The 16,663-nt window shown below is 34.4% G+C and overlaps 1 protein-coding gene across 1 annotated transcript in view; it reads left to right on the top strand.

Annotated features, from left to right (window-relative positions):
• The window catches only part of LOC101896377 (myosin-G heavy chain), a 55,440-nt gene extending 42,068 nt beyond the window's left edge, over positions 1–13,372 (top strand). The window contains exons 8-9 of the mRNA XM_059121640.1: positions 11,694–11,888; positions 12,356–13,372. Of these exons, the coding sequence (XP_058977623.1) occupies positions 11,694–11,888; positions 12,356–13,218 (1,058 nt within the window). The 3' untranslated portion in view covers positions 13,219–13,372. The remainder of the gene's footprint in view (positions 1–11,693; positions 11,889–12,355) is intronic.
• Positions 13,373–16,663: the final 3,291 nt, after the last annotated feature.

Here is a 16,663-nt window from a genome sequence, read left to right as displayed (position 1 = left end):
TACTGGTAGCGTAGCCCGACGTCAAGGAAGTGGACGGAAGAAAACAACAACATCAGCAGATATGGTTTGAAAAGTAAAGAAACGACTTGATCGAAACCCGCGTCGCAGTGGCCGAAAAATGGCTCGTAAGCTGAACATATCGCAATATTCCATTCGGCAAATATTGAAAAATGATGTCGGGGTAAAGCCATTGAAATTCCAAAAAGTGCGAGACTTACACCGCAACAGAAAGAAAGTAGACTCAAAAGACCTAAAGAGTTGCTTCGCATGGCCGCAAGTGGTGAACTGCCGAATTTGGTTTTCTCCGATGAGAAAACATTCGTTGTCCAGCAGCTTGTAAACAGCTGAATTGATCGCGTTTACTTGCCAAAGAGGTCAGTTGAAAATGTGCACCTTCGGTTGGCCACCAGAACTCAAGCGCCGGCCATGGTGATGGTGTGGGCCGCCATAACAGCCAATGGTCGCTTTCCGCTAGTATTAATCGACCGCGGCATCAGAATAAATGCCGAATATTATAGCGAAAATATTCTGGAGGGTGTATTAAAGCCTTGGGCACGCAAACATTTTGGCCGCAGACGTTGGACGTTCCAGGACTCAGTACAATCGCACTCAGCACGCGCCATCCAAGAATGGTTACAGAATGAGGTTTCTCGCTTCATTTCCAGCGCACATTGGCCACCAAAATCTCCGGATACAAATCCATTGGACTATTGTATCTGGAGTATTTTGGAAAGCAAGGTTGGCACTAAAACATACCACAGTGTCGATCAACTCAAGCAAGCGATTCGCCGGAAATGGGCCAAAATACCACAGAGTAACATTCCACAATAACGCAGAAGGTGACCAATTCGAACAAATCTAAACTTATTCTAAATTTGATGCTATTTCCGACATTTTTATACCCTACACCACATAGTGATGTCCATGTTATTATCCGATTGAGATGAAATTTTGCACAAATCATTTGTTTGGCCCAAGGACGAACCCTATTGAAATTGGAGATAATTCCATCGGTCAAAATTTAGATATAGCTCCCATATATATCTTCGTCCGATTTGCCTTTTATTGTGCACTAAGCGTGTAATATCAGTCCGAATAGTATGGAATTTTGCACATACGATCAGATTGGACCTGAAAATAAGTATGCCAAATTTGATCGAAATCGGTTCAGATATCTATAGCTATATCTGAACCGATTTCGATCCCATATATATTGTTCATCCGATTTGTTATTTTTGTCCTCCGCAGCCGTAATATGCACTCTGTAACAACAATATTTGGGGATATATATCAAATACAGCTCAGAAATACCTTTGCTAAATTTTATCGAGATCGGTTCAGATTTGGATATAGCTCCCATATATAACTTCGTCCAATTTACGTTTTATTGTGCACCAAACGTCTAATATTTGTCCAAATGGGATGGAATTTGACACTTACGACCGAATTGAGTCTAGAAGCTAGTATGTCAAATTTGGTGAAGATCTGTTCAGATATAGCTATAGCTCCAATATATATTGTTAATGCGATTTGTTATATTTATAACCCACAGCCGTAATATGCACTCCGTTACAACGATATTCAGGGAAATATATCAAATACAGCTCAGAAATATCTTTACCAAATTTTATCGAGATCGGTTCAGATTTGGATATAGCTCCCATATATATCTTTATAGGATTTCAAATCAATTTTGCACCAAATGGGCAATACATGTCGGAATTTAAAACATGTAAATGCTTCGGCATATTAGTCCTTTGAACTTTAAAGTATAATTATAATCATAGCGTGTATGATTGAATTCTCCCATAAAAACTTTTAATTGTTATGTAGAGCTCTACTAAATTAGCAAAGTGGTTTAGGGTATCATAAAGTCGGCCCCGCCCGACTTTAGGACTTTCTTTACTGATTTGCTTTCATTCAATGAAACTTAAAAAAATGTAAAAATTATGGCGTTTGACTTTTTTGCGGTTTTTTTATCTCACCCGTAGTTATTAGAAAAATTGGATGTGGATCCATTGTATATTTGTTTTACTAATATCCTCCTCGATAAACTTCAACATAAAAGATTTTGAACTTATTTGCTCATTATTTTTCCGAAAAAGGGAAAACTGGGATTATTGAAAGATATCCGAAATATCATTATATATTTGCCACATAACTCTTGCCTTATTCTACTCTATGTTGATGGATGAATGTCAAAGGAGGTAAAGGTTTGCCACGCAAATGAATTCTTTTCAATTGAGCCTTTTTTCAATAAAAGTCGTGAAGATTACAACACAAAACATTCAAAATATTTAAAAAACCTCAATTCAATCACAGAAAAATTAAAACATTGAACCCTGAATCGAGACCTTTCCCCAAAACTTAGTCGCCACCATGGCAGATCCGCTTCATGACCATACATACAAACATACCCACCATATACATGGCATCACTTTTTGTGTATGTGTTTGGTTGGTAACATCCACAAAGCCACATAATTAAAGGAGGTAGAAAATGTTTAAGCCAATAGCATTAATAAAGCCACCACAAAATCAATATTCACCATTTAAACTGGTACCACGCGCCTATAAAAACTAATTAATAATTTCCGAATGGTCTATTAATTAAGCCTAATTTGTATATGTGTCCATACATGTGTGTATATATCGGGGTATGTGAACAACTCTTGTTTCGTTTACATAGAATACCAGTAATCTGTGTGCGTGTATGTGTGTGTGTGCATGTAAGTGAATTGAATGAAAAAAGCTATTCGAAATATTCGTTCATTTATTATGGATGTACATATTTTAGCATGGACCTGCAACTGATGATGACAGCAAAAATGGGTTGGTGTGTGCGTCTGTTGGATTTTGTGTGTAATGGTAGCCTGTCCTCCGGTGTGTTCGTTATGTTGATGTTAGCAAATATATAAAAATTAACAGAAAATTTGATATTTATTCAGGCTGTGGACATAACATTGATTTTTTGTGTGTAATCTATACATATAAAAGAGTAATGAAATAGCTGACTGACTGAACGAGCCAGAATCAACGGCCAGGCACAAAGGCTTAAGCTACAACTGAAATTTTGATATTTCGTACTAAAAATGGTACAAAAAATACTAAAATGTACTAAAAATCGGATAATTTGTTTGGGCACTCGGATTGAACTAAAAATTCTAAAATTTGGAACGAGAGAGAATGGAGTGCAGGATAGATGTACCAAAGGTTTTTTAAAAAATTCGAAATTTTAGGTTTCGTAAAGTTCTAAAATGGTACTAAACTTTTAAAATGGTATCATTTGATGTTATGTGAAGGGATAGTGCTAAAAGATTGAAAAATGGTATGAGAATCAAGGTTTGGAAAGTAAATTTGATATTTGAAGGTGGTTCGGGAAATGTGTATTAAACGTGGGATATGTACTAAATAGTACTAAGTTTGGGAAAGCTGGAATTTTTTACATTTTATATTGGAGTCCCTGTTGGTGGCAGTTTTGTGATAAAGGGAACGAAATGCACTAAATAGTATTTGATACATTTTGGTATTGGGTGAACAGATAGTGCTTGAAAATTGAAATTTGGTTTTAGAGTCTCAATTGGAACATATGGAGGTGGATTCCGAAATATGTACCATAATTATGCGAAAAGTACTAAAAGGTACTAGTTTTGGTATTGGATGAAGGTTTAAAGATAAGATTCTGAAATTTGATAATTAGATTACTAATGGTATCGGAGTTTGAGATTTTTCGGTGGTTTGGAAATTCGTGCTATATAGCTGTACGAAAAGTACTAAATGGTACTAGATTTGGAATTGGGTAAAGGGTTAGGTTTGGAATTTGAGGCATGGGTTGGCATCCGGAATTGAGATATGGATGTTGTTTTGGAAATGTGAATAAATATAGCTAAAATCCTAAATTGTATGAAAAGTACTAAATAGTACTAAATTTGGGATAGGGTGAATGGATAGAGCTGAAATACCGAAATTTGAAATGGATGTCACTGTTGGTGTCTGTGGTTGAGAGAAGGAGGTGGTTTTGGAGGCACTATAACCACCTCCTTGGTACTATAATTGTACTAAATGGTATTAAAAAATTTGGTATTGGGCGGAAGGCACAGATATAAAATTCTGAAATTTGATATGAATGTCATTGTTGGTGTCTGTGGTTGAGATATGGAGGTAATATTCGAAATGTATATAATTGTTCGAAAAGTACTTTGCCATTAAGTGAAGGAGAAGAGCTGGAATGCTGAAATTCGATATAGATTTCACTGTTGGTGTCTGTGATTGAGAGAAGGAGGTGGATTTGGGAGTGTGTTCTATAATTGTATCAAATGACAGTTAATTTGGCAATGGAAGGAATTAAAGAGCTGAAATCCTGAAACTTGATACTCTGGTAGTCCTTGAAAAAATATCTTCCACGATTATGACTCTGATAATCCTCGAAGAAATAGCTCTGATAGTCCTTGACGAAATATATATTAAAACAATACGATTATAGCTCAGATATCCTTGACGAAATTCACGTTTCTGGCTCCGTTGGTCCTTTAAACAAGCCAAGTTTTTGGCTCAGTTGGTCCTTGAAAAATATTCTTTAAAAATCCACATTTTTGGTCCTTGAAAAAGTCCACATTTTTCGTTATTAAAAATATTCTTTAAAAAATCCACGTTTTTGGCTATTGAAAAATATTCTTTAAAAATCCACATTTTTGGTCCTTGAAAAAGTCCACATTTTTCGTTATTAAAAATATTCTTTAAAAAATCCACGTTTTTGGCTATTGAAAAATATTCTTTAAAAAATCAACGTTTTTGGCTATTGAAAAATATTCTTTAAAAAATCCACGTTTTTGGTCCTTAAAAAATCCACGTTTCTGGCTATGTTGGTCCTTGAAAATATTCTTTAAAAAATTCACGTTTGTGGCTCTGTTGGTAATTGAAAAATATTCTTTAAAAAATCCACGTTCTTGGCTCTGTTGGTCCTTGAAAAATATTCTTAAAAAATCCACGTTGTTGGTCCTTCAAAAAATATTGTTTAAAAATCCACGTTTCTAGCTCTGTTGGTCCTTGAAAACTATTCTTAAAAAATCCACGTTGTTGGTCCTTCAAAAAATATTGTTTAAAAATCCACGTTTCTAGCTCTGTTGGTCCTTGAAAACTATTCTTAAAAAAATCCACGTTTCTGGCTCTATTGGTCCTTGAAAACTATATTTTTTCAAACTCCACAATTATGGTTATGAATGTCCTTGAAAAAATATATTTTAAAAATCCACGATTATTCAGCTTTGGGTCCAGAAGGAGGGTCCTTGAGACCCCCTTTAGCTGTCCACATTTAACTCCGGCTATCATTATTTTCCTAATTTTATTCATAATGCCGTCCCTGGAAAATATTCTTTAAAAAATCTAAGCGTTCGGTTCTTGAAAAAAAAAAAATCTTTAAAAAATTCACGTTTCTGGCTCTGTGAAAAATATTATTTAAAAACTCCTCTTTTTTGGTCCTAGAAAAATATTCTTAAAAAAAATCCTCGTTTTTGGTCCTTGAAAAATATTCTTAAAAAAACACACATTTTTGATCCCTGAAAAATATTCTTTAAAAAATCCACGTTTTGGGTCCTTGAAAAATATCTTTAAAAAATCCACGTTTCTGGCACTGTTAGTCCTTGAAAAATATCTTTAAAAAATCCACGTTTCTGGCTCTGTTGGTCCTTAAAAAATATTCTTTAAAAAATCCATGTTTCTGGCTCTGTTTGTCCTTGAAAACTATTCTTTAAAAAAATCCACATTTCTGACTCTGTTGGTCCTTGAAAACTATTCTTTAAAAAATCCACGTTTCTGGCTCTGTTGGTTCTTGAAAAATATTGTTTAAAAATCCGTGTATCGGGCTCTGTTGCTCCTTGAAAGATATTTTTTAAAAAATCCAGGTTTCTGGCTTTGTTGGTCCTTGAAAGATATTCTTTAAAAAATTCACGCTTCTGGCTATGTTGGTCCTTGAAAAATATTCTTTAAAAAATCCACGATTATGGCTCAGTTGGTTCTTGAAAAATATTCTTTAAAAAATCCACGTTTCTGGCTCTGTTGGTTCTTGAAAAATATTGTTTAAAAATCCGTGTATCGGGCTCTGTTGCTCCTTGAAAGATATTTTTTAAAAAATCCAGGTTTCTGGCTTTGTTGGTCCTTGAAAGATATTCTTTAAAAAATTCACGCTTCTGGCTATGTTGGTCCTTGAAAAATATTCTTTAAAAAATCCACGATTATGGCTCAGTTGGTTCTTGAAAAATATTCTTTAAAAAATCCACGTTTCTGGCTCTGTTGGTTCTTGAAAAATATTGTTTAAAAATCCGTGTATCGGGCTCTGTTGCTCCTTGAAAGATATTTTTTAAAAAATCCAGGTTTCTGGCTTTGTTGGTCCTTGAAAGATATTCTTTAAAAAATCCACGTTTCTGGCTCTGTTGGTCCTTGAAAAATATTCTTTAAAAAATCCGGATTTCTGTCTCTGTTGGTCCTTGAAAAATATTCTTTAAAAAATCCACGTTTCTGGCTATGTTTGTTCTTAAAAAATATTCTTTACAAAATCCACGTTTCTGGCTCTGTTGGTCCTTGAAAAATATTCTTTAAAAAATCCGGATTTCTGTCTCTGTTGGTCCTTGAAAAATATTCTTTAAAAAATCCACGTTTCTGGCTCTGATTGTCCTTGAAAAAATATATATTTTAAAAACCAACGATTATTCAGCTTCGGGTCCAGAAGAAAATTGCCGTTGCAACCATGAGAGTCTTTGAGACCCTCTTAGCTGTCCACATTTAACTCCGGCTATCATTATTTTCCTAATTTTATTCGAAATGCCTTCCCTGGCCAAGCCAAAGCCATGCATGCGTGTAATTTGCCGATAATATTTTAGTTACAAAGCAAAAGGATAAACTTGAAAATAAACAAATGATTTTACGCCGCCTTAACATCAAATCTAGCATCAAACAACAATGAAACTCTTTGCTCCAACTCCAATTCCACAGCAAAGAATGAAGGGTAACCGATCCCGATCCAGCGAGCCAACGGCAGACCAATTAGTTGTCGAACCAAATGTGTTGTTGTTGTTGCTGGTGTTTTTCTGTAACATTTTCCAAAAAGCCTGAATATTCCATGGAACACAATGCAGTCATAGTCCATAGCACCGAGAACAACATTTTTAAGCCATGTTTATTTTACAGGGAATGCCAACAAAAATGCGTTGGAAATCTTTTTCCGGCCATACTCTTTGTAATGTTGATGATGATAATGGTGTGCTACTGGGGGGGGGACGGAGGAGGTGAGAGCTGAAGGCATTGGAAGCTATGTTGTTTTGTTTGTTATGGTCCTTTCTGCATCCAATCAGTAGCCAAAAACCCGCATAATGGTTGTCATTCATTTACACTAAAATTACACAAAAATACAAATAAGCAGACGCACACACACACGGACAAATACGAACATATACACATACATGCATGCCAACATGTCCACCATATTGGCATAATTAGCAGCCCACATTTATTTTATTGACGACCAACGTCCACGTTATAAATACAACAATCAAAACGCATACATGCACAGAGAGGTACACACACATGCACACACACGTATATCTGGTATTTGTAAGTGTTTGTTATGGTTTCTATATTAGGCGGGTTAGGGGTCACCCGATACTTTAACGATTCTAACTTTGTTATTGACTTTATGCAAATAATTTGTTCGCATGGCATTTTTGTCCACCACACCCCTAACCCCTCTCCACACCATCTTCCACATCGTCAAAATTTATTGGCAATTTGCTGTTGTTGCTGCTGTTGTTGTTGTTAGAAAATATGCATTTAATAAATTAGATGACGGCACGTTCATATAATTTTATTTTTATATGTTTATGCGAAACGAAGTGGAGCGGAGCGGAGCAAAGTTATTCATCCATTATGCGCGAACCATACTTAATTTTGGTTGCTAACGATGGACGTCGTTATGTGTGCTATTCAAGTTTTAAGGTTTTGAATATTTGCCCAAAACAACAACAACAACAAATATTTGCAATAATTTTAATTTAACATTGATTTTTATTCAAAGGAATTGGGGAATCAAGGGGGTGGGAATAATGTACGTTAATATGGCTGATATGTTCCGAAATTTCCTAGATTTCCAGCCAAAGAATTAGGGATCATGGCATGTGTGTCCCTTAGTGGTGATAGACCTGAAGAAGACCGTCTGATATATTTAATTTTCTCTTAATAGAAAACAATGCGAGTGCCTGGCCGGTGGGTGGGGATAGACATATCACCATATGTGTGCAATGATTTAGTAAGAGTCATAAGAAGTTTGAAGATTCTCGAGGGTCTTTGTCTCCAAAAAATATTTTTACTGATTTTGAAAAAATTAAGGATAACAACGGTACTTGTCATTTACATCCTCATCAATGAGATATGTTCGTTGGGACGGCATGTGATTGACTGACTGACTTAATGATTCATCAACGCTGAAGCTAGGATCTTGAAATTTTGGGTGGGATTTTGCAGTGGGGCCCTTTGGTTCGAAGGTGTCTGGAAAAGCCGGGTTTTGGAAAATTCGTACCAGAACGGTACGATAACTACTAAAAGGTACTTAATATGGTACCAATTGGTACAATTTGGTATTGGATCAACAAAGAGTGCTTGAAATCTGAAATTTGGTATTAGAAAAGCTCTTTATATGTATACAAAAATCGTACGAAAAGTACTGAATGGTACTAGTTTTGGAATTGGGTGAAGGGATAGAGGTAAAAATCTGAAATTTGATATTTAGATTACTTATGGTATTAGTGTTCGATATTTTGTTATATTTGAAACAATTTTCCAAGAAATAATGAAAAAATTGTGCATTTTATTATTGTGAAGAAATTGTGTATTAGCGGGCATTGCTATTCAAATTGTGGTAGATATATGTATTCGTGAAAAAATCTTGAGGCAAACCAACAACTGTAGCCCTGAACATTCTTCAAAAAATACTTTTTAAATATATCAAAAATCCACGATAACGGTTCCTTTAAAACTTGAAAAATAAAGTATCAAAACGTACGATTGTGACAGTTTTATTCTTTAAGAAAGTATTATTTAAAATATCTATCATGACTCTGATAGTCTTTGAAAGAAATATCTTCAAAAATCCACGATAATAACTCTGATATTCCTTAAATATTCCTTAAAAAAATGGATTTGAAAAATAAACGATTATAGCTCTAATAGTCTTTGAAAAATACAATAAAATATTTAAAATCCACGATATTGAATTAGCAAAAATTGTAATATGTGTTAACTTTGATAAACAGGTAGCAAAAACAATAGTCCGATCTTTACCATCTTTATAACAGATCCTGTGTTGATAGAAATATTCCGATGTGCCAAGTCTAAATTAATTTTTATGAGCTCAATGGATATTCAAAATTTCGACCTTTTGTGGGGGAGGTACCAGAAGAACTGGTCCGATATATTCCATCTTAACACCAGATCTTAGACTTATAAAAATATTGGGATGTGTGAAATTTGAAGACAATCGCATTCTAAAATCACATTTTATAAGAGTTGTAATTATTAAAATTTTTGACCCTTTGTGGGGGAGGTACCTGAGGGAGTGGACCGATATTGTCCATTTTCGCACCTGACATAGAACTGACGCAGATATTAGGATTCGCAAAGTTGGAGCAAAATCGGATTATACTTTCTTTTTCTGTGCAATAAATTATTTCCTTTGAAAATTTTGACATTTTGTGTGGGAGGTACCAGAAGGAGTGGACCGATAGTGCCCATCTTCGAACTCGACCTTGGGTTAATAAAATTATTGGGATGTGTGAAATTTGAAGACAATTTAACTCTTACATCACATTTTATGAGAGTTGTAATTATTCAAAATTTTGACCCTTTGTGGGGGAGGTACTTGATGTAATGGACCGATATTGTCCATTTTCACACCTAACCTAGCACTGATGCAGATATTAAGTTTCGCAAAGTTGGAGGAAAATTGGATTATCCTTTCTCTTTCTGTGCAGTAAATTATTTTCTTTGAAAATGTTGACATTTTGTGCCATATAGCTGAGGTATAAAAACCCACCGTTATGGATATGATAGTCCTAACAAAAATACTGTTTTAAAGTCCACGATTATGTCTCTTTTGGTCCTTACATAAATAGTATTTTAAAGTCCACGATTGTGGCTCTGAAAGTGCCTAAAAAATATATTCACGTTACTACACGTTAATGGCTCCAATAGTCCTTGAAAACCATATTTTAAAAAATCCACGTTAATGGCTCTGATAGCCTTAAAACATATATTTTAAAAATGCATGATTCTGGCTCAGATAGTTCATAAAATATAACTTTTAAAATTCCATGATTACGGAAACAATATATTTTTTAAATCTCCAATTATGGCCCTGGTAACCTTTGAAAGGATCATCTGTAAAAAATCAAAAAATATGATATGATAATTCTTGATGAAACATATTTTAAAATTCCACAATTATGACTCCGATTGTCCTTGATACAATTCTGAAATTTGATATTCAGATTACTAATGGTAAAAGTTTAAGAAATTTGTCGGTGGTTTGGAAATGAGTCTTATATTTGTACGAAAAAATGGAACTAAATTTGGCATTGGGTGAGGGGATATGGATCCTTAAATTTGATATTGAAGTCTCTATTGGTAAATTGAGGTATGAAGGTGGTTTTGGAAATGTGTACTATTATTGTACGAAAAGTGAAATATAGTACCAATATTCAGTATTGGGTGAAGGAACAGGGAAAAAATTCTGAAATTTGGTATGTCGATTGCTGGTGGTATCTGTGTTTGAAGTTCTGGAATTAATTTTGGATTACTTTTGTTATCTAGAATGGAGAGATGCAGATTATTTTGGATATATGTACTAAATGTTATTAAATTTGGTTTTGGTTGAAGGGACAGAGAAGAAATTTTGTATTGAGGTCATGTTTGGTTTCTAAGGTTTAGTACATATGTAGACATTGAAATAGTTTCGCACAGAAGAATTGGATCTGGATCTCTTGTACACTGGCTTTACTTATATCCTTCTCGGTAAACTTCAAAATGAAAGATTTTGAAGACATTTTGGTGTAAAAGGTAAACGGTTTCTTTTTATTTTTCCGAAAAGGGATAAACTTGGAAATTTTGTAAATTTAGTACGATGTGTGAAGTGTTGTATTTTTTTTTCAAAGTGAACAAAATATGCAGTTTCAGTACTAAACCGAACTACCGCAACGAATCTAAGGTGAACTTTTTGCTGACGAATTAGCCGGCACTTGCTAATAGTTCTATAAAACATAATTTTAGGAATAAAGTCAAAGATGAACATATTCTACGTCAAATAGCATTATGAGGTGCCAAAGATATAAAAATCCACATTAACATTATATACCTGAACCAAGCATCGGTATTAGATAACATTAGATAACGTAAGTCCACTCCTTCTCGTTAATGATATAGGGTATGATTTGTAATAATATAACTCTCATAAAATAAGAAAATATTCCCTAGTTTTATTTAACGTTCGCATGCTGAAATATTTCTACAAATAGTAAACTAAGTGTTAAGCCATTCAAGCAAAAAGTTACCCAAAATTAAAAAAAAAAATATGTCTATTTAGTTTCCTAATCTTATACTGCGTTTAAGCCCTCAAATTTTATTAAATATCTCTATATTTCCTTTAATTTTCAGGTGCCAGTAATACACACTGGGGTTATGGTTCGGCAACAGCATATTCACCCTACTTGGCCAGCAGCGGCTTGTCATCGTGTACAACACCAACATCGGCGCAGTTCAATAATCCAGCATTGGGTTTCTCGTGTTCATCGAATGAACAGGCCAATAATCAAGATTTCAGTGGTGCTTCTAACCGGGATTGTGTGCCAAGTAAGTAAAAATAGAACAAGAAATCCCATAATTTTTAATTTTTCTGTTTAAAAAATATTAAAAATCACAAAAGGACCATATCAACTTCAGTTCGACTTTGTATCAGAAAAGTTCGATAGCTTTTGAAAGGTCTAAAAATAAGGCCTATTCTTCATAAATTTTATTTCGACTCCTTATAATCGACTCCGGGATCATAGTTTGTGTACGATTTTACACTTTATATCCTCCTAAAGCAAGCAAAGAACTTCGCGTTTTTGAAATTTTGATTTTCCAATATGTTCATAACAAAGCCGACTACCTCGTCGTTTTGGCGAAAGACTACAATTTTTTACTGAATTTTTCATCCGAAATTCCGGATAATCATTTTTTTTCCTAATTCATCCTTAGAAATATCATATAATTTTTAAGAAATACCGACCGACAATAGTAATGTTATAAACAAAAATATTCGTTTCTTTTCTTTCCAGTGCTGCCCGATTCAACAGCTTCCGACTTGGATCAACATCTCAGCAGCCTTGTGGGTTCTACAACTGGGCAGATGACACATCACAGTTTGCTGGGATCGACGGGACAAACAGCCATCTCATCGACGGTCAATGGGGCCGCCGGAGCTGTTGCCAACTCAATTTTGGTACCACGTTATCACAACTCGAACAACGATTACAATGTGCACTCCAGTCAAAATGGTCCACGCAGTCTCAGTGATTCGTCACAGGCCGAATCGCCGGTACAGGAAGATCTACTCTCTACAAATACACCAAATTTGGGTGGGGCAAATGGCAATGCGGCCACAAATGGCGGTACGAACAGCAACTCCAATGGCTCGGCCAATAACTCCCTGGTCGGTTCTAATCCCAATTTTACTAATCTCGTAAATCAAAGTCAAAATCCCGCTGGCTATGGTGGCACGGCTGGGGCGGGAGTGGGTGTTGGTGGCGGCCATGGTGGTGCTGCAGGAGCCGGCTGTAATGGTTCCCTTTATCCCGTTCTTCCGGCCAGCCTATTGTATTCTCAGCTATATACCGCTGCAAATCAGTCACATGGTTTCCACTCACATTCCTTGCCCTCACACACATCGCCCAATTCAACGGTCCACGGTGAGCTGCAAAGTGTAATGGATCACATTAGCAATGTGGGAGTGAGACAGCAACACAACATTATGTCCGGCGGTGGGGTGACACATCCCGGCGATTTGACTTTGATTGGCAATTGCGGCGCCTCGGTGCGTAACATCGAAGATGGCAATACTAATCGCCAGTTGACAGCATTGGCTGCCCATCGTGGTCATCATAATCCTGGCGATAACGGTAGTGTTTGGCGGCCATATTGAGGTCAGGTGCTTTGGTGCGGCTCTGCTGTGCTATAGTGTTACGAGAATCCGCCAGAGGAGCAGCATCAGGCAACGGGTGTGGCAACGGAGAGCAAGCACTGGTAAAATGGAAGGTGTTTGGTTATTGGGGGCATGGGAGGGTGGTGAGGTCCTGGTGTGGCAGTGTTTTGTAAATATGTAAAATAATGATTTTAAAATAAGATAAAAAATATTAAAATATATTTAAAAATTTGCAGCTAGTCCCAAAAATCCGAACTTTGTAAAATTTTAGTTGAAATTATTTTGTATTATAAAAATTGGATTTTTTATGAGAGTATTGATATTATCATTGTTAATTGAGTGTTATTAAATTCCTATAGACTGTCAAGAAAGTCCATCTTGACATATTCACTTATAGAGCGCATCTTAGTTCCTAACACCCATAAAATAGAATTCTCTTTAATTTCTCTTTTTGATTTCTTAGATAAAATTATCCGTAATAAAATCAAGCGTTCTAAAGAAAATATGGGGAAAGTAGTGGAAGTCGTTCGAAAATGGCGTCAGGGAATATTCGGACCTGTGCGGAAATATCGGTCAAAAGAAAACAAAAAAAATTATTTTCATACAAAATTTCATGGCGATCGCTGCCATTTTCCAAAAGATTAAAGAAAATAGTGAAGAAATTTGGAGGTAAATAATATTTAAGCTGGAGCTTGGAAATTCTGAGATAAATTTGGGTAATTTCTACAATCTTTTAACCACATACATTGGGTATAGGATTGTAAAAATTTTCAGTATAGGTTTCGGGGGTAGATACCTCCCAATTTTGGTAAATTCCCATCTAAATTTGTCAATCGATTCATTTATTTTATTTTTGTAGTTTTTTTTTCTTAGGCAAAGGACAGAAATCTTTGATGGGCTATAAATATTAAAAATCGACGAAACTTTTAGATCCTCAATATAATCTTAGGGAAGTTTTTGAAATTCATTTTGTGGAGTCAAATTTCATTAGCTTGAAATCGTGAGCCAATAGGTCTCAAGTATCTTAGAACATAGAAAAATTGTACTTATACTATGCCGAGTTGTAGAATTTGGCAGATTGTGGTAGACTCGACTGTAACACTGTGCGACAAAATTGATTTATTTTAAATGAAAATGGAAATATTCCAATGAAAATTATTCGTCATAAAATTGTACTATAGCTCCAAAAGAACATTCAAAATCTAAATCCTATCCAAACCGCAGTAATTCAGAAAAATAAACAAACTTTGAATACCCTCCACCATTTGGAACGAACTTTGACGAACTACGTCGTGGACCTACATAGGCATTGTTTGTCATAAGCCATTATCATATTCAAATTCGAAACTTGAATTAAACGGTCAATATCGGAGCTGTGCGAAGACCTGGATCAGCATAGGCAATTTTCTGTCACAGGCTGTAGCATCCATTACGAACTTCAAATAGACATCTCAAACAATTTCGGTGAGTATTGTACCTAAAATCGTCAAAATACTAAATATAGGGAGATACTGATATATGGAACCTATAAGAAGACCTGGACCTGCATAGACAATTTTCTGTCACAGACTGTAGTTTCCATTACGCACTTCAAATACCAAATTTGAAACAATTCCGGTTAATAATGTCGCTTAAATCATCAATACCGTACCGTTATATGGAGGCTATACGAAGACGTGGACCTGCACAGACAATCTTCTGTCTTATGCTGTAATATCCATTTCGAACTTCAAATACCAAATTTGAAACAATTCCGGTGAATAATGTCGCAAAAATCATCAAAATACCGAATATCGGGAGGTACCTTATATGGGGGCTATATGAAAACGTGGACCTACATAGCCCATTTATGAACTTAACCTGCTTACTGGAAAAATAAACATGTGTGCAAAATTTTAGATTTCTATCTCAATTCGTTCGAAAGATAGCGTGATTACAACAGACAGACAGACGGACATCGCTAAATCGACTTAGAATTTGACGCCTATCAAGAATATATATATATATATATATATATATATATATATATATATATATATATATATATAAAATCTCATTTTAGAGTTTAATCCCTGTTTTATGTGAATTTTTGCAGATTTCTCCTTCAAAAGCATTGTTATAGAACGATGACGTCACAGGAACGAATTTTTAATTTCCACGCTTTGATAGCACTGTGCGACAAAATTATTTTTGCTCTAAACCCAGAAAAAGGTTATACAAATAGAGCTAAGAATATTAGAGACGTATATTGGTGTTTTGTGAGCTTGCCCAGGGAGGATTGTTACATAGATTTTCTTCCAGATATTGTATGTCCTGTTGTTTAAAAAAAAATAATTCTGTCGCACAGTGAACTGGAATTGTATTTTTTAAGCTTTCAAATCCTTAAAAAGTCAAATTCTCTCTATAACTGAGCTTTAATTTTCCCTATGTTGATACTGAACTCCAGACTAGTCGTCTCAGTGCCCATTTCTTCTATGGATCTTAATTGGCAATCTAATTTCCCCCCAAAAAATCCTGAGTAACAACCCCATTATGGAGCCCCATATTTCTGTAAATGTAATTACGATGTAAATAAACCATGAAATAATAATGCAACATACTTCTTTCCTTTTGTGTAATGAATGTGCAATTATCGATTTTTGTTAAATAAATTTTTACAAATAAATATAAGAAACAAAATTAAAAAAAAAAAAACTAAATAAATAACCTTACAAATCTAAATGTCATTTAAATGTAGCCAAAGAGAAAAAAATGATGCAAATTACAAAATAAACAAAAATACTTAATTTTAATATTTTAATTTGTATATATAAAAAAATAAAAACAAAAACGAATTTTAAAAGATCTACATTAATTACGATTATGAAAAATGAGAAGAAATGAACAGACACGTGAAAACAAATCTAGTCAATATTAAAATAAAAGAATATAGTCATTTACTTTAGAATTTACTTTAAATAAAATAAAACAAAAAATAAGAAAATATTAATTGAAATAATAAAAAATAATAAAAAAAATAATAATAAAAAACATATTCACATTGTATTTAAGCATTTAACGATTTTGAATGGTAATGGATGCATTGTAATTCTCCATGAAAATAATGCTAATGACATTTTTCTGCAGCATTTGAAAATGACGATATAAGACAAATGCGATTTTAAATTAAAAATTAAAAATTGTAATAAAATATAATTGAAAAAAAAAACTAAAATACCCAATACTATCAACTGGAATATGATGTGAAATAAAATGATAACAGAAATCAATGTATCAATAATTGTGATGGCGTTTTTATTTTTAATATCTAAAGAATTCAAGGGGTATAAAGAATGCAAAGGGTAAGTAAAAGGCAATGGAACACAAATTGGAACATCTCTAGTTTTAACATGTAAAAAAAGTTAAGATCGGTCGGGCCGAACAATTTGGATGGAACTTGGAAAAT

The sequence above is a fragment of the Musca domestica genome, unplaced genomic scaffold, assembly GCF_030504385.1.
Source record: "Musca domestica strain aabys unplaced genomic scaffold, Musca_domestica.polishedcontigs.V.1.1 2, whole genome shotgun sequence".
Taxonomy (NCBI): Eukaryota; Metazoa; Arthropoda; class Insecta; order Diptera; family Muscidae; genus Musca; species Musca domestica.
This window is presented reverse-complemented; position numbering and strand designations above follow the sequence as displayed.